Genomic DNA, 18,227 nt, shown 5'->3' with positions numbered 1-18,227 from the left:
CCTTAATTTCAAGATAAAAAGATGATCCCACATTATAACTATAACCATTTCACGGTATTGGTAGTTGTGTCCTTTGTTGAATGGCCGTTCTTCAAACTCACTGTCTTACAGATTCATTCTTACATGTTAATCCACAAATAAGCAAACGTCGAGGGCAGTAGCAAAAAAGACCATTTTACACAAAGCTGGCAAACATTTGGAATCACTTGTAGTTTGAAAAATTCCTTTTAATTCAAAAGTCACATTTATTATGTGAATTAAAATTAGTTTCACAAATGGAAATTGTGGATATGGGAAAGTTGCTTAGGGGAAATTTCACTAGTAAATCCACAACCTTTAAAATTCTGTGTGATTGAATCGAATGTTGATACTTTGCAAAATGTTTTCATTGGCGTATCACAAATACTACTTTTTAAAGGTGTATTTAGTTTTTAGTTTCAAATATGTGGGAGTCCTACAGGCATGATGACATTTTCTAAAAAAGACTTTTTTGGTCTTTTCCTCTGCCAAGTCTTTGGCTGAGTTGCCCTCTTTAAATATTAACGAGAACTGCTGTCAAGAAAGGTATTTTCTTTTCAAGAAGGATGTTTACACAAGCAAAATATGTTTTTAGACATGCAAATTCTTTCTGAGGAAAATATCAAAATACTTTCTATTTTTTATTCCTCACTTCTCTTCCCATCTTTAAAATAAAAGTTAAATCTTAACTGGGCTCCTTCCCCCACCGTGAAGCCAAGCGATGGTGCCAGACTTGAAGATGAAGGCTTTACTTTGTTAGCCATGTGTTTATGCAAGCCCAGCGCCTTCCCTAGATCTCTCGGCTGATAATCTCAAACATGGAGGATGCTTCTGATTCTACACAAGGGGTTGCTCCATTAATTAATAATGTAGCTCTCCCAGGCTCTCCGCCGTCTCTTCCTGTATCAGTGACAGGCTGTAAAAGTCATCGAGTAGCCAATAAAAAGGTAGAAGCGAGAAGTGAAAAGCTCCTCCCAACAGCTCTTCCTCCTTCTGAGCCGAAAGTAGATCAGAAACTTCCCAGGAGCTCCGAGAGGCGGGGAAGTGGCGGTGGGACGCGATCCCCCGCGCGGAGCCAGGCCGTGGCAGCGGGAGAAGCGGCGGCGGGCGGCGCGGCGGGGCCGGCGAGAAGCGACCCCCCGGCAGGACACAGGCTCCCCTCGCCGCCTTTGTAGTGGAAAAGGTGGAGAAGTGGCAGTCGGCGTGCTCGCAGGTGAGGGGCTCCGTGTGGTCGTCGGGAGCCGGCCGGCGCCGACAGGGAAGTGTAGGCGAGCGGGGGAACAAAGCGGAGCGGCGCCGGGGTCCGCCCGCAGCGAGCTCCTCGCGGCGTCGGGCCGGCCGGCTGCGCGCCAAGCACGTTGCGAGCCCGAGGCGGCGGCGGCGGCGGCGGCGGCGGCGGCGGCGGCGGGCTGGGAGCCGGCGCTGGGGGAGGGGGCCGCCGCCGTTCCCGCACCGCCCGCCCGCCCGCCCGCCCGCGGCGGGGCGTGCGGCCCCATTGTGAGCCGGCCGCCGGGCGTGCGGAGGTGGGGCGCGCTGGGAGGGCAGAGGCGGCGGCTCTGCGCGCTCAATACCCCAGGAGCGGCAGGAGCGACCTCGGCTCCGGTGGCAGCCGCGGCGCGTCAGTCACACAAAAGGCAGCCGAGCTTCCCCCGGCGCGCGGACTGGCCCACGCCGCGGCCGAGCGCTCCCCACCTTACCGGCTTTCCTTTCCCTCCAATTCTGATAGGGAAGCGGGGCCGACGCGGGCGGCCGAGGGTCCGGGTGAGCCCGCGGGCGGACGGGAGATGCCGCTGCTACACCGAAAGCCGTTTGTGAGACAGAAGCCGCCCGCGGACCTGCGGCCGGACGAGGAAGTTTTCTACTGTAAAGTCACCAACGAGATCTTCCGCCACTACGAGTAAGGGCCGGGCCGCGCGCGGGGGGTGCGAGGGAGTGTGGGGACTCCCTCCCCGGCGTCCTTTTGTCTCTCTCTTCTTTTCCTCGCCTTGGGCTTCTGGCGGGGCGACTCGCAAGTGACGGCTGGCCGCGGGCCCGCGTTTCCCGGCCCCCCGAGCCCGACCCGGGGACTGCGCGGGGTCCCCGGGCGGCGCGACCGGCTGAGGCGCGCGTGGGGAGAGCGGGCCGGGGCCGCGGAAGCTGGGGTCCTCGGCCGGCCGTGGGGACCGCTTCTAGCAGCCGCTGCCGCCCGGGAGCCGAGCAGCGGAAACTCCCCGCCTCGCCCCTCCCCGCCTCGGCCACACGCGCACTCCGGGGCCAGTTCCGGGATCCCCGCCCGGCGGCCGAGGGGATCCCCGCTCGGGTCAGCGGCACGGGGCCGCCGTCCCCCGGCCCGGAGAGGGAATCCCCACCCCCGGGGGCAGGAAACGGCCGGGCCGCGCTTGCTTCCTCGGTCGAGAGTGGAGCCTGACGTTGGGGCTGCCTTAGCGCGGGGAGAGGAGGGGAGGGGAGGGGAGGGGAGGGAGGAGGGGAGGGGAGGGGGCCGAGTTGAGACTTGGGGAAGGAGCCCCCACCCCCAGCCCCCGGCGGGCCGGGGGGCAGCGGGGTCCGGGACTCGCGAGCCATCACCGGCGGCCTCTCGTCCGGTGCGGCTAGGCCTCGGAGTGTGCGACGCAAGCCTAGTGCTCTGTCACCACCTCTTCTGGGTGACTAACTCCCGGCCCCGGAGAACTCAGCGTCTCCGCCTCCGGGAGACCTTGGTGAGGAAGAAGTCGGGTTCGGGCGGGGAGGGGGGGCGGAAGGGAGGGGGGAAAAGCCGGGCACTGGGCGCACTTAGTTATCACTTTGGCGTAGCCCCAAGGGCGGCGGTGGGCGTAGGGGGAGGGGGTTAAGACAAGTTCAACTCCAGCCTCAGCCAGTCTCCTCTTTTTATCCCCCTGCGCATGTGGGCTGCCTGACATGTGCCACTCGCTATTGTTTTGATAAGAATCCGGAGCTGCTGCGTGTGTAGTTTTCACTCCTAAATTTTCAGTACCTCGCCTGGTTTATCCCAAGAGATCCACTTGTCCTGTGACACCGAACACTGGGGTGCTTTAGAGATGTGTGTTTAAACAGGATCTCCAAGTGAGAACCTAAATTGGTCGATCAATGAAACAGCCTGATCCTCCCTTTTTCTCGTGCGTTATCCTCCCTCTCCGCTCAGAAGGGGGGTCCCTTTGTGGCTTAGAAACCAAATGTTATAGCAACCAAATAACTTGTGTGTGGGAGGCACCTTATTCTGAGTGGGGGCTTACTCGAGGGAGGGCTTTCAGCAAAGTCCGCACCTGTCTGAGAAACGAGCAGCGAAGTTAGAAAAATCAGTTCCTTTGAGCTTTTAAAAGTAAGGCTTCTTTTTCTTCAGCTCCACATAAACATGTTATATCGGGAGAAGTTTTTCAGCCGACTGTACTTTTAAAATAGGAGTGCACGTCTTAAATCTACTCCTGTACAGACTTGTTTTGTTACTCAAATAGAGTTCACTCTTGTAACTTAAGTGAATTTGGATTAGGTAACTTGACAAGGATGATGCCTTTTTTTTTTTTTTTTTTAAGTTTAAGTTAAAATCCTTGGTAATAATTCCCAATTTAAAAAAAAAATGGTATTTAAGAGTGCCAAGAAAATAGAAAACGGGGTTAAGTTTCAAACTTCCCCTTTGGCATAAGCAATCTTACCTTTTTAAGAGACTTTTCCCACTTTAGAAGGGCGCATGAATATGGCTGTATCCCTTTTGAATTAAACTTTTTGTATACTTTGGTTCTTGATTTACTATAATCATGGAGGTATCTGAAATGCCGAAATAAAGGAAGAGATTTTAGATATTCCACCTTCTACTAATATTAAGAAACTGTGTCCTTTGTAGTTTTATAGCATTAACAAAGTTCTTTTTTAAATAGCTGTTTTTTTGGGTTTTGTTGTTTTCCCTGTGATGAAGTATTTGGGTTTTTGGAATTTACAAGCAGTTCAGGAGAGGCAGTTGGTTTAGGAGCAAAGAACAAAGGAGAGCTACTAGTGTTCTTAGGTGTTAATTTTTGTGACTTTAAATTGGCAAAAAGGGAAGAAGACTGACATTTAATTGTGTTAAATTTTGGTTTACTTTTTCCCTCTTAGATGATTACAGAGAGATCAAAATTGTATTCATGGTTTATGGTATGGTGATCCTTGGTATTATGGTAATCTGACCCTTGGCACAAGTCTGGAGAAGGAAATCTCTGTTTTTATTCATTAGCTCACCAGTTGGTTTATGTGAATTTGTTTGAAGATTATCCTTTAAGGGCATTATATGAATATTTGTTTTTTGTATTGGGGTGAAGACCACTGTGCTCACCTATTTGCTCAGGTTTTTGATTTCTGAATAGAACCTTTCTACCTTAATCAATCTCAAAGGGATTTTCTACACCTCCCTACCTTGTTCCCTTTGCAATACAATGCAAAGTATAACTTTTTCTTCTGACTCTGGTTAGTAGAAGTTTGCCAGTGACCTTTTAATTGTTAAATAGTTTTTTGTCTTTATCCTACTTGGTGTAATAGCCTAGCGCTTTCTCCTTTGTCCTAGGCAGCAATGATCATCCCTCCATTTTATCTAGTGTAAGATCAGCTATTACTACATAGTAATGCAATACATTATTGCCTCAATTTTTCTCTTTTCCTAGACCCTGAATTTTTTGAGAAAGGGACTGTGACCAGGATAGATCCTTAGTGGTTATACAGTACAAACTCCTTTTTCTGTTTGTTTGAACTACATGCTCTTTAATTACTAACTCATGTTTGACCTGCTTTCCATAAGTAAAGAAGACTCATTAAAAATAGCACATTAACTGTAGGTAAATGCATAAGCTAAAGTACAGAAGAATGAAACTGGACCACTGTTTTTGTGTTATACACAAAAGTAACACAAAACTCAAAATAAGTTAAAAGACTTGAACATAAGACCTAAAACTATAAAACTCCTAAGCAGTAAGCTCCTTGACACCGTTCTTGGTGATGATTTTTTAATCTGACACCAAAAGCAAGAGCAATGAAAGCAAATTGAAACAAGTGGGACCATCAAATTAAAAAGCTTCTTCAGGGATCCCTGGGTGGCGCAGCTGTTTGGTGCCTGCCTTTGGCCCAGGGCGCGATCCTGGAGATCCAGGATTGAATCCCACGTCGGGCTCCCAGTGCATGGAGCCTGCTTCTCCCTCTGCCTGTGTCTCTGCCTCTCTCTCTCTCTCTCTCTGTGACTATCATAAAAAAAAATAATAATAAATAAATAAATAAATAAATAAATAAATAAATAAATAAATAGCTTCTTCAGAGCAAAGGGAAACATCAAAATTAAAAGGTGTCTTACTGACTGGGAGAAAATATTTGGAAATTATATATCCAGTAGGGGCTAATATTCAAATTATAAAGAACTCCTACAACTCAATAGCAAAAACAACCCATCTAACTAAAAACATGGGCAGAAGATCTGAATAGATATTTTTCTAAAGGAGACCTATAGGTGGCGAACAGGTACATGAAAAGAGACTATACATCCTGAATCACGAGAGAAATGCAAATCAGAACCCCATTGAGATCCCACCTCACATCTGTTAGAATGGCTACTATCAAAAAGAGTAGCATAACAGTTGCTGGCTGGGATGTAGAGAAAAGTGAACTCTTCTGCACTGTTGGTGGAAATGTAAATTGGTGCAGCCACTCTGGGAGACAGTATAGAAGTGCCTCAAAAAACTTAAAATAAATAGAACTACCAAATGATCCAACAACTCTGTTTCTGGGTGTTTATCCAAATTTTAAAAACTATTAATTTGAAAATATATACTCATTCCCGTGTTCATTGCAGCGTTATTTACAATAGCTAAGATATGGAGACAACCTGTTTATCAGTGGATGAATGGAAAAAGAAATTGTTGTCTATGTTTCAAAGAAATATTACTCAGCCATAAAGAGAATGACATCTTGCCATTTGGGACAATATGGATTGACCTTGAAGGCATTATGCTAAGTGAAGTCAGACAGAGAAAGGAAAAATACCAATGATCTCTCTTATATGTGAATCTAGAAAAAATACATTAAAAAAAAAAAACCTAAGCTCACGCAAAAAGACCTAAGCTCTATAGTCAATGATATATTTTTTTGAGATTTTATTTATTTGAACCAGAAAGAGAGAGATAAGATAGCACAAGCAGGGGGAGTGGCAGGAAAAAGCAGGCTTCCCACTGAGTGGGGAGCCTCATACAGGGCATGATCCCAGGATCCTGGGATCATGACCTGAGCTGAAGGTGGATGCTTAACCAACTGAGCCACTCAGGTGTCTCTTTAGTCAATGATATGGTAATAGTTAGGGGACAGATGGTAGCTACACTTGTAGTGAATATACCGTAATGTATAAGCTTTTCAAATCAGTTAATTGTACACCTGAAACGAACTTAACGTGTGTATCTACCATACTTTATTTTTTTTTAATTTATTTTTTACCATGCTTTAAGAAAGACTTGATTACCCCCACCTTCAAAACAATAATAAAAAAAAATAAGCTCATAGGCAAAGAGCAGAATAAAGCATGTACTTTAATCTCTTAGATAAGATAAAATTTTACTCTGTAATTTGGTTAACTGACCATTTTATTATTTATTTAGGACTGTGGATTGTTAAAAAGCGGAGCAGTCAGGTCTGAATATTAGGAACTCTAGATTTGTGGGATGGGAAGATGATTTCTTGTATTACTCAATGATTTCATTTCCTAAATAGTTTTTGTTTTTTTTAGCCATTTAGACCCTTAGAATTGGAATGTACTTACCGTCTTTGAGTGAGTTTCATTTTTCAAATGGTTCAAAATGTAGGAATTCTTCATCACTTACATAGGCTGGCTTTATGTTTCAACCTGGCTTTCTATTTTTTTTTTTTTTTGAAGATTTTATTTATTTATTCATGAGAGGCACAGAGGCAAAGACATAGGCAGAGAGAGAAGCAGACTCCATGCAGGGAGCCTGATATGCAGGACTTGATCCCGGGGCCTCAGGGATGAAGCCCTGGGCTGAAGGCAGGCGCTAAACCACTGAGCCACCCAAGGATTCCCTCAACCAGGCTTTCTAGTAAAAGGTGTTTAACTCATTTATAAAGCACCTGATTTTCATGGTTCATCAGCTCTTCATTTGTTAATTCAGTCCTTTCAACAGCCCTTTTTTAGAGATAAGGAAACTGGATTTGGGATAAAGAGAGTAGTAGAGAGTAGTAGTAGAGAGTAGATCAGTCTTGAAAACCACCTATCTAGCAGTTGGTGACACTAGACTTTTCACTCACATACTTTAGCGTTTATGTTCTTATTTATGATCCACATGGTACATAAAATTTTTCCTAATATTTGTTGAAGCTTGCAGAAATGTGCACCAAGAATGTACCGCACTGCTTTGAATTCAGGCTCACCGCCTAGATCTTTGGGTAGGCACCACTCTTGTTGTCTGCCCAGAAATTTGTCTTCTTTATTATATCCCCAATGATTAAGCTCTAGATACTAATTATACAAGCTAGAATGCCATCAGTTTACAGTGGGGATATATGTCTTTCACACAGACCAGTTATTATACTGATAAGTAGGTATGTATGAAATCTAATTATTATATGAAGGCCATTATATGAAGGCCATTTGGTGAGCATGGAATTTTTAAGGAGAATTGGATAATCTTAATAACTAGTGTCTTCAAATTAGATTTTCACCTTCTTTTTAGGAATAAGTCTGCTACATGGTCAGATATTTGGGTCCGTGAGTCTTTTTTTCTTAGATTATATGGCAAAGATCTCTACATACTTTTCCTTTACTTTTTATACACTTAGTAGGCTACCCTGTTTTGTGTTAATACAGTCTTTCTTCAGACAGAATATGTCTTACCAGTTGTTGTGTAATGAGCCATCCTAAAACTTAGTGGTTCAAAATAGTCATCATTTTATTTGCTCACTTTTCTGTAGATTGCCAGTATGGTTTCTGCTGACCTGTCCCCTCATTTAGCTATGGTCAGCTGGAGGGTAGGCTGAGGTTGGATAGTTTAAGAGGTAGCCTCAATCATATGTCGGGGACTTCACCTGGGATGGTTTTTTTTTTATGTGTGTGTTTTTTTTTTTTTTCTAGCTTTGTTGAGATATAATTTACCAGCAGATTTATAAGATATTTAAAGTATACAGTGTGATATAATAATACTGAGATGGCTTTTTTTTTTTTTTTTTTTTTTTTTTTACCATATGGTCTTTCATCTCAGAAAACTAACGTGGTGCTGGGCTCGGTTCCAAGAGAGTAAGAGCAGAAGTGTCTCCATGTCATTTCTGTATTTTGTTAGTCAAAGCCAATCTTAAGGCTAGCCCAGATTTAAAAAGAGGTGGTAAAATAGATTCCATGTCTTATGAGAAACAAGTATCAGTCATATTTCTAAAGAGACTGCATACCTTCAATTCTCTTTACAGTCTACCACTGAGCATCTGGTAAGATTTTTTGACTGGGTCATCCTGATTGGATTTTGGGAGTTCATTGGTAATCTCTCTGCAGTTTATCCTTCTTGCTACCCTTCTTCCCAGTGCCAAACTTTTTTTCCAGATGCTCAAGTCTTTTATGAGCTCATCTGACATTGTTCCTTTATCACACTGGTTATTTTTTCCAGTGTATTTTTGCAAATATGGTTTGCAAATATGGTACCTAAACAGTTAGAATTGATACTGTTTATTGTACCCATACAGTATGCTGGGCATACAATAGTATTATCTTACTTAATTTTCATATTAACAATTAATGGAAGATATCCCCATATAATAAAAGAGAACCAGGTTCAATGAGGTTGTGTAATTTACCCAAAGACACATTCTACAAGTGGGAAGCTGAGATTTAGATACTTTTCCTTTCCTTCACATTCATATGTGTACTTTCTCTGTTTAGATAACACATAAAAATAAAAGTGGACTGCCAGTGGAAAGTATTTTTATTACTCTTGACACTGCGCTTTGGAGAATCTGGAGATACTGAGATAATTTGTCCCTCTAGTGAGAAATGACTATATAACACCATGAATGGCATAAATCACATGTGCTGTGGAGCCTGTGTAATGGGAGCATAGAAAATGGAGCTGATAACTCCTGGGGAGTTGAGGAAGCTCTCGAATAAGGAAAGAACATCTGAGTTGGGTCCTGAAAGATAGAGCTATCAGGACACAGAATGGAGAAAAATGACATTCCAAGCAGAGAATACTCCAAAGAATACTTTTTAAGCTGAGGAAACTATAGAAGGGCATAGAAATGTGAATTTGCATTTTCACTTAAAATTTGTCTTTTTCACATTCATTATTGTTAAGCAAGGACTTTTGTTGAGCTACTGTGATATTTTACTTTTGTTGATTTGTATTTAAGTCTCTAGATTTAAAAAAATCTTTATTGCTATCCTCCATCTTCGTGTCATCTGCAGATCTTATATGTCATTCTCTGAGTCTGAGGCAGCCCTAAGTATGAAGTAATATGTCATTAAATGGTTTTTAAAACTAAACATTTTAAATTAACTTTTCTTCTGACAATAAATGTAATAAATGTAATTTTCATGTAGCAGATTTTTCTCAAAATAACATGAGGCATGTTAAGTCAGCCATACTCAAGATCTCCTAATCTGCATTGTAATCCTGTCAGTGGAGTAAATTAGTAGAACAATCTATGCTGTCTTGTAGCAATTTCTACTTTTCTAAGTTTATAAGCTATACTTTTCCATCTCTTGGTATTATATGCTACTAAAAATCAGAAATTATGTTAGTTTTTAACTGTGGCTGCATTTCTCAGTTATACTAAATATTTTATGGACAGAGGAGTTTAAGTAGATCTGTTCTACAGTATTGTGCTGGGTCTTATCTTCTGTTTAGTTGATAAAGTTTTGGCCCTTAAGTAGAGTACACTTTTGCATTTATCTTTTCTAAATTGCATTTGGCTTCTGGTTTTTATGTCTCTTCATTCTTTTTATTTGTTTCTGTTCTGGTGTTTGTTTGTTTTAGTTTCAAGTTTTTACTGAAATTACAGATAGTTAACATTGATATTAGTTTCACATGTAGAATTTAGTGATCGTGATTTACGTACAACACCCAGTGCTCATCACAAGTGCTTGCCTTAATACCCATAGCCATATAACCCATCCCCTGGCCCACCTCCCTTCCAGCAACCTCTCAGTTTGTTCACTGTAATTAAGAGTCACTTTTCTGGTTTGCTTGTCTCTTTTTTTTCCCCATGTTCATTTGTTTTGTTTCTTAAATTCCACATTAGAGTGAGATCATATGGTATTTGTCTTTCCCTGGCTTACTTTGCTTAGTATAGCAGTCTTTAGTTCCATTCACATTGTTGCAAATGGCAAGATTTCATTCTTTTTTATGGCAGAGTAATATTCCATTATATATATGTAAATATATACATATAGAAACACATTTATGTATATATAAACACACCACCTCTACTTTATCAGTAGATGGACAGTTCGGCTCATTCCATGATTTGGCTATTATTGATAATGCTGCTATAAACATTGGGTGCATGTATCCTTTTGAATCGATATTTTTGTGTCCTTTAAGTAAATACCTACTAGTGCAATTGCTGGATCATAGGGTGGTTCTATTTTTAACTTTTTGAGGAACCTGTGTAATGTTTTCTAGAGTGGCTCCACCAGTATGCATTCCCACTAACAGTGCAAGAGGAGGAGTTCACGTGCTTGCCAACATCTGTTGTTTCCTGTGTTGTTAATTTTAGCCATTCTGTATGTCACTTCATTCCTCCTCTACTGGATTTTTAGTTTTCCAAATAACCCTGTAAGTTAACAGTATGTTGCTCTTTGTTCCCTAGTTTGTTCACCTGAGAGTTGGTTGCCTTTATATTAATTAAAGGTGTGTTCTTGCTAGCAATTGAGCTGGTAACTCAGAAGCAATTTTTTCCTTAAGAAATAATGGTAAAGAGCAGCAGTCATCAAACTTTTTTTTTAAAAGGCCAAGTATAGTCAGATTTTAGTCTTTGTAGGCAAATAGTGTCTATTGTACCTACTCAACTCCACAGGATGAAGAAGCAGTCATAGACAATACTAAAGGTATGAGTGTGGTTTGTTCCAATAAAACCACAAAAACAGGTGAAAAGCTAGATATGGCCTCCAGGCCAGTAGTATACTCACCTCTGGTTGAGAAGATAGTTGAAGGAATGTAGTAATACATAAGATGCATAATAATCTATATTAGCCTAAACATATTCATTTAAAGCAGTATTTTGTATATTAAATTTTTTACTCACAATAATAAAATGTTTCTTACAAAATTTTCATGATTTTTATATTCTTATAGAAATTGAGGAGACACTGTAACCTGCCCCCTAGAGTTCATTATTATTAACAAAATCCCACATCTTTAAATCTATGTGACAAATGGTTGATGAGCAGAATTACAGAAGTATGAGAAAGTGAAGATAATAAAAACGTTAGATGTGCCATGCTGGTAGGGGGTGCTGAATCGGAAGAAGTATTCTTTGGGATTTTTTTTTTTTTTTTTTTTTTGCATGCTTTAAAATGGCCACAATGATAGTATGCCCTGTCTCCCTTCTCTTCTCCTGAGTGTAGATCTTTGTGCACAGCAGGGCTATAATATAACAACTTTGCAGAGTAGATGATATAAGGCAAACAAACAGTACAAACACTTTGGAAGAGGAGGGCGGAAACCTGGGTGTAGGACAGCTGAATGTACAACAATGGTTACTGACTATCCTATTTTTCTGCCCTGTAATATGTTTAGTGGAGGTTTGTTTCACTTGTGCCATTGCTCTCTTTGGTATTTTTATTTTTTAATTTTTTTATTTTTTTTAAAGATTTTATTTATTAATGAGAGACAGAGAGAGAGAGAGAGAGAGAGAGAGAGGCAGAGACACAGGCAGAGCGAGAAGCAGGTCCGTGCAGGGAGCCTGATGTGGGAATTGATCCCGGGACTCCAGAATCAGGCCCTGGGCCAAAGGCAGGCGCTCAATCACTGAGCCACCCAGGGATCCCCTCTCTTTGGTATTATGAACAACCTCACCACATCTAGATAGCATTTATTGCAGCTCAGTATAAAATCGGTCTCCTTTATGTGGCACTAAATATGCCAGGCTACCAAATACCAAATCACTATGGTGAGAGCCATGCTGTCGAACACGGAAGCCGTTATTGGCCTGGGGGTTATTAATAACTCAAAATATGACTACTCAGAATTAAAATGGGCAATAAAGGTAAAATACATTCTGAAATTTGAAGACTTAGTACCCCCAAAAAAGGATTTAAAATATTTACATATTGAAAAGTTTAAAAAAAATTGTTTTAGGATTTTATTTATTTATTCATGAGAGACACAGAGAGAGAGAGAGAGAGGCAGAGACACAGGCAGAGGGAGAAGCAAGCTCCATGCAGGTAGCCCGACGTGGGACTCAATCTGGACTCAATCCAGGACCACGCCTCGGGCCGAAGGCAGGTGCTAAACCGCTGAGCCACCCAGGGATTCCCCGAAAAGTTTAAAAATGAATACATATTGAAATAAAGCATTTGGGGATATATTGGGTTAAATAAAATGTACAAATGTTTAATTTTTTTAAAAATTTTTTTATTTATTTATGATAGTCACAGAGAGAGAGAGAGAGAGAGGCAGAGACATAGGCCGAGGGAGAAGCAGGCTCCATGCACCGGGAGCCTGATGTGGGATTCGATCCCGGGTCTCCAGGATCGCGCCCTGGGCCAAAGGCAGGCGCCAAACCGCTGCGCCACCCAGGGATCCCAAAAATGTACAAATGTTAACTGATCTATAAAATTAGTGTTTCTTTTTAGAATTTGTTGAATGCAGCCACCAGAAAATTTAAAATTTTATTTGTGGCTAGCATTCTATTTCTGTTAGTACTGGGTTAGAGACTAGTTAATGTAAGATACCTAAATTTGTAATAGTTTTCCTTCTTTTTTAAAATTTATTTTTATTTTATTTTATTTATTCATGAAAGACACACAGAGAGGCAGAGACACAGGCAGAGGGAGAAGCAGGCTCCATGCAGGGAGCCCCATGTGGGACCCGATCCCAGGACCCCAGGATCACATGCTGAGCCGAAGGCAGACACTCAGCTGCTGAGCCACCAGGAGCCCCCTTTTCCTTTTTTTTTTTTTTTTTTTTTTAAGATTTCATTTATTTGAGAGAGAGAATGCACATCAGTGGGGGAAGGGGCAGAATGAGAAGCAGATTTGCTACTGAGCACTGAGCCCAACGCAGAGTTCTATCCCAGGACCCTGAGACTATGACCCAAGCTGAAGGCAGACGCTTAACCTACTGAGCCATGCAGGCGCCCCTGAAGTATATTTTTCTTAAACAGTATTAAATATAGTTTAAATTATTAGGAGTATAACTCACATACATCATGTGCTGATTATGTGTTGGCTTATTAAGCTAAGTCTTACAGATATGTTTGTCCCAATAGAAAAAAGTTTAAAACTTTTGTAAAGCTTTCTAAGTGAACTTCAGTTTTAGGCAATAAAACTTAAGATCTCTTTAATGATCCATCCTTCCATTCATTTTATTCTGCACCATTGATAACCAGTTATTGGGTATATCTGTAGTGGATCTCTTAGCTAATAAATTGTTTATCTGACATATATTTTCTTGCTTATGAGAACCAGATCACATTCATCTTTTTTTCTCTCTGGCATTTCTTTCTTCAACCGTACTTTTCCTTTATAACCTAACTCTTTTAACACCACTTCTCCAAATAACAGAGTATTTCTTGATCATTTTTGCTTATCTCTCCTTCCCTTACTCTGAACATCCAAAGGATATCTGCTTGTCTTTTAATCACTTTGTGATTTTAATTTTAATGATATACATCCATTATCTCCCTTACTAACAGGTAAATACTTCCAAAAGGATCATCTTTGTACTGAATTAAAGTCATGTAACTTGGCATATGCATCTTACCTCTTTAGATCTCATTCATGTTAGGATATGATTATTTTCTTTTTATTTCCATAGATTTCATTTTTGTTGTTGTTCATACTGCAGATGAATATACAAATGAAACTATGTTAATGGAATTACCCCAAATCTTTGGAGATCAGACTACAACAGGGATAACCTATATAGATAGACTAACCCGGAAGTAAACATATAGTCTTAATACTTTTTAGAATAAGAGAAGGAAAAGGGGATTTCAGGAAGGAGAAAAAGTTAGACAATAATGAATTGTATCAGTCACATATAATTATTGAAAAGTACAACAAAGGGGCACCTCGGTGGCTCAGTGGTTGAGCATCTGCCTTTGGCCTATGTCATGATCCTGGAGTCCTGGGAGCGAGTTCTTCATTGGGCTCTATGCAAGGAACCTGATTCTCCCTCTGCCTGTATCTCTTTCTCTCTGTGTCGCTCATGAATAAATAAATAAAATCTTTTTAAAAAAAAGAAAGAAAGAAAAATACACCCAAAGTATAGAGGAAGGAAAGACATTTACCCAAATCTTACCACTTAGAAGCAACTGTTACTACCCTTTTTGTGTATGTCTGACCTTTTCTAAAATGTGTTGATTGGGGGCACCTGGGTGGCTTAGTGGCTGAGTGTCTGCTTTTGGCTCAGGTCATGATCCCAGGGTCCTAAGATCAAGTCCCTCATGGGGGTCCCCACAGGGGAGCTTGCTTCTCCCTCTGCTATGTCTCTGCCTCTCTCTCTGTCTCTCTGTCTCTCTCTCTTGAATAAATAAAATCTTTTAAAAATAAATAAATAAAATGTGTTGATTGTAAAAACAACGCAAATACATGCTCATTATACAAATTCAAACAATATAGACATATTTAGAATAACAAATTTTCCTTTTCCTTTGTAGTCCTTCCTTTTCTCCATAGGGAACATCTGTTTATAGTATTTGTATAAGTACATATTTTTGTTATCCTTTTTTTTAATTTTTATTTATTTATGATAGTCACAGAGAGAGAGAGAGAGAGAGAGAGAGAGAGGCAGAGACACAGGCAGAGGGAGAAGCAGGCTCCATGCACCGGGAGCCCGACGTGGGATTCGATCCCGGGTCTCCAGGATCGCGCCCTGGGCCAAAGGCAGGCGCCAAACCGCTGCGCCACCCAGGCATCCCTATTTTTGTTATCCTAATTAATGAATATAGGATTGTATTATTTGGTGATTTGAGTTTTTTTCTACTTAACATGCCTTAGCAATCTTTCCATATTATGGATCTCTTGCATTTTAAAAGTGACTATAGAATTTTTGAAAAGAAATAAATGCTCATATTAAGAAATTGCCACAGTGCAGAAGAGGCCCCCCAGGCCCATCCCTACTCTGTAACTGTTGCCTTGATTTTTGGATAACATTGTAGAAACAGTTTATGCTGCTTTAGATTATCTTTCTTTTCCTGCCTTCCCTCCTTTTTCTTTCTTCTTTCAAGTGGGACCATATTACATATATTGCTTTGCTAAGTTTTTAGTTTCAAAAATATAGGAGGAAATCAAACTAAAAAGTTTTTTTCCATAAGTTTAAGAACTCTCCTCATACTGTTAATGACTAGGATTTTTCATTATGAAGTACTATAATTTACTTAACCTTTCTTGTTAGATGCTTAGATTTGCCAGTTTTTCACTATTATGTTAAAGCTTTTTAAAGTTCATAGTTAAGTGCTTAAATTGTCCCTAGCATTTTGGTTGCTTTGGAACAAAAAGCTTTAAAATTAGAAGAAAAAAGAAAAATTGGGTTTATTTTCAGTTTCAGTCCCAATTTCAAAAGTGATGGAAATCAAAGCCCAATTTTAGATGAATGTACCATTAAATTGCAAAATATAAATGTCTAGTTTAAATATAATTTTTCTTAGATTTGTGTTAGTATATAAGTTGACCAGTTAGTAAACCCTTGTTCTATAATTCTATGTAAAATTTTGCAATGAAGGCACAATCCTTTATCAGCTTTTAATGTAAAATTTGTGAAATGATGGGTAATGAATGGATTTTTGTTTTTGTTTTTTAATCAGTGATTTTTTTGAACGAACCATTCTGTGCAACAGTCTTGTGTGGAGTTGTGCTGTGACGGGTAAACCTGGACTGACCTATCAGGAAGCACTTGAGTCAGAAAAAAAAGCAAGACAGAATCTTCAGAGTTTTCCAGAACCACTAATTATTCCAGTTTTATACTTGACCAACCTTACCCATCGTTCACGCTTGCATGAAATATGTGATGATATTTTTGCATATGTCAAGGATCGATACTTTGTTGAAGAAACTGTGGAAGTCATTAGGAACAATGGTGCAAGGTAAAGTACTTTTAATTTTTTCTTTTGTTACACATGCATTCACATTACTCAAAATTCAAAGTACACAAAAAGGTGAACTGAGGAAAATTTCCCTTCTGTCCTCCCACTGCTTTGTTACCCTCCCCACAGATAGCCCTAATGTTAATATATTTTTCCAAGGCTAATTTCTCTCCAGACTACCAAAAGATGTATGTATATGCATAGATATTTGTACACATATGTGCATGGGCCCACACAGAGTCTCCTGTCCCTTTTAATGCAAAAGGTAACATATTTGATACCTTTCTCATTTAAAATGTCTTGAAGGTCAGTCCATTGCTTTATAAACTACCTTTCTTCTCTTTTTTGTTTATTGTATAATATGTCCCCTTGTGTAGAAGTTCCATCTTTACTTCCAAGTAAAAAAAAAAACCTTAAAGATACCTATTTTGTCCTTATGTTATCTAATAGTATAAAAGTATAAATATGCATATGTTTCTTGCTGGGTTTTAGTAGTTCCTCTGATAATATGACTGAGTTTTATGTACTCCATTGAGTTCCCTTTTACCCAGCTCTTTAAGAAAAATGAATTTTTCATATACAAAAATTTTAAATGACATTATCTCTGGCACTAAATTAAAAATTATTACTGCTTTCCTGAAGTTTAAGCATTTGTGATTGGCTAGTCACTAGTATTTATCATAATAATCCTTATTTGCATTAAAACTTTATATAGCCCCTTGGAATAATATAGTATGTAGTGTTCTATGTCTCATTTCTTTCACTTACTATAATGTTTTCAAGGTTCATCCACATTGTAGCATGTATCAATATTTCTTTTTATTGATAAATTCTACTGTATGGATCTAGCACATTTTGTGACAGACATTTAGGTTGTCCCCACTTTTTGGCTATTATAAATAATGCTGTTATAGGCATTCATGTACAAGTTTTTTGTGAACCCATGTTTTCAGGTCTTTTGGTCATATATCTAGAAGTAGAATTGCTAAGTCATATGTGGGAACACAATGTTTAGCACTTAAAGATCTCCAAACTTTCAGAGCAACTGCATCATTTTACATTCCCCCTAGCAGTGTATGAGAGTTGCAGTTTCTCCACATCCTTACCAAGTCATATCTATGGACAATTTGTTGTAGTCCATCTTTTTTATTTTGCCATCCTAGTGGGTATGGGATGGTATGTTGTGGTAATTTTGATTTGCATTTCCCGAATGTCAAGCATCCCTTTATGTGCTTACTGATCCTTTATATATCTTCTTTGGAGAAATGTTTGTTCTGGTCCTTTGCCCATTCTTAAATTGGGTTATTTATCTTTTTTATTACTGAGATGTAAAAGTTCTTTGTGTTTTTGGATACAGTCCCTGATAAGATTTGCAAATATTTTTTTTTTTTATGAGTTGTCTTTGTCTTCTCACTTTCTTGATGGTACCATTTGAGGTATCATCTCCCTTTGCTTTTAACTTTTGTTTCTACTTGTTAATAGCATATACCTTTTGTTTCTGTCTCTGGTAGTATTTACCAGTGGTCCTAAAGACTTCTTCATCCACCAGAATTAGATTTACTGGAAAGAGCATGCTAAATTACACGGAAATAGGATAGAGGCTATTTGTTGGTTGAATTAGTCAGTATAGGTACTCTGGATCTTTTCACCTCAATATTCTTTTCTTATTATCTCATTTACCTTTAGGTATCCCTCCTCTCTTGTTGCATTTTATAAGTATAGATTAGGTGCTTCCCTTCATACCAAGACTTTCTGTTTTGAAAAAAGCAATCAGCTAATGGATTCTTCTAGAAGATCCTTTGTCATTGCTTTGGTAGAATAATAAAGACAATACCTGACTACTTCACTGAAGCAACAGTTCCAACTCTTTATCCTCCCTATCCTGATTAACCCAGTTTGCCTACCAGTTATGCAGACATTTGTTCTCTACGACTTCCTTAGAGCCTATAGAAGAAGTGAGAGAA

At 40.0% G+C, this 18,227-nt stretch overlaps 1 protein-coding gene across 5 annotated transcripts in view; it reads left to right on the top strand.

The window, feature by feature from the left end:
- Window positions 1–832: 832 nt before the first annotated feature.
- BAZ1A (bromodomain adjacent to zinc finger domain 1A) overlaps window positions 833–18,227 on the top strand; it is an 89,691-nt gene continuing 72,296 nt past the window's right edge. The window contains exons 1-3 of one of the 5 annotated variants that reach the window (XM_072838242.1): window positions 833–1,231; window positions 1,745–1,915; window positions 15,985–16,263. In XM_072838242.1, the coding sequence (XP_072694343.1) occupies window positions 1,803–1,915; window positions 15,985–16,263 (392 nt within the window). In that variant the 5' untranslated portion in view covers window positions 833–1,231; window positions 1,745–1,802. Of the gene's footprint in view, window positions 1,232–1,517; window positions 1,916–15,984; window positions 16,264–18,227 lie in introns of those variants that run through there. The other 4 variants (XM_072838244.1, XM_072838243.1, XM_072838240.1 and 1 more) reach the window with 4 other exon arrangements.

The sequence above is a fragment of the Canis lupus genome, chromosome 9 (genome assembly GCF_048164855.1).
Source record: "Canis lupus baileyi chromosome 9, mCanLup2.hap1, whole genome shotgun sequence".
NCBI lineage: Eukaryota > Metazoa > Chordata > Mammalia > Carnivora > Canidae > Canis > Canis lupus.
The sequence above is the reverse complement of the archived record's forward strand: the minus strand, read 5'-3'. Positions and strand labels throughout refer to the sequence as shown.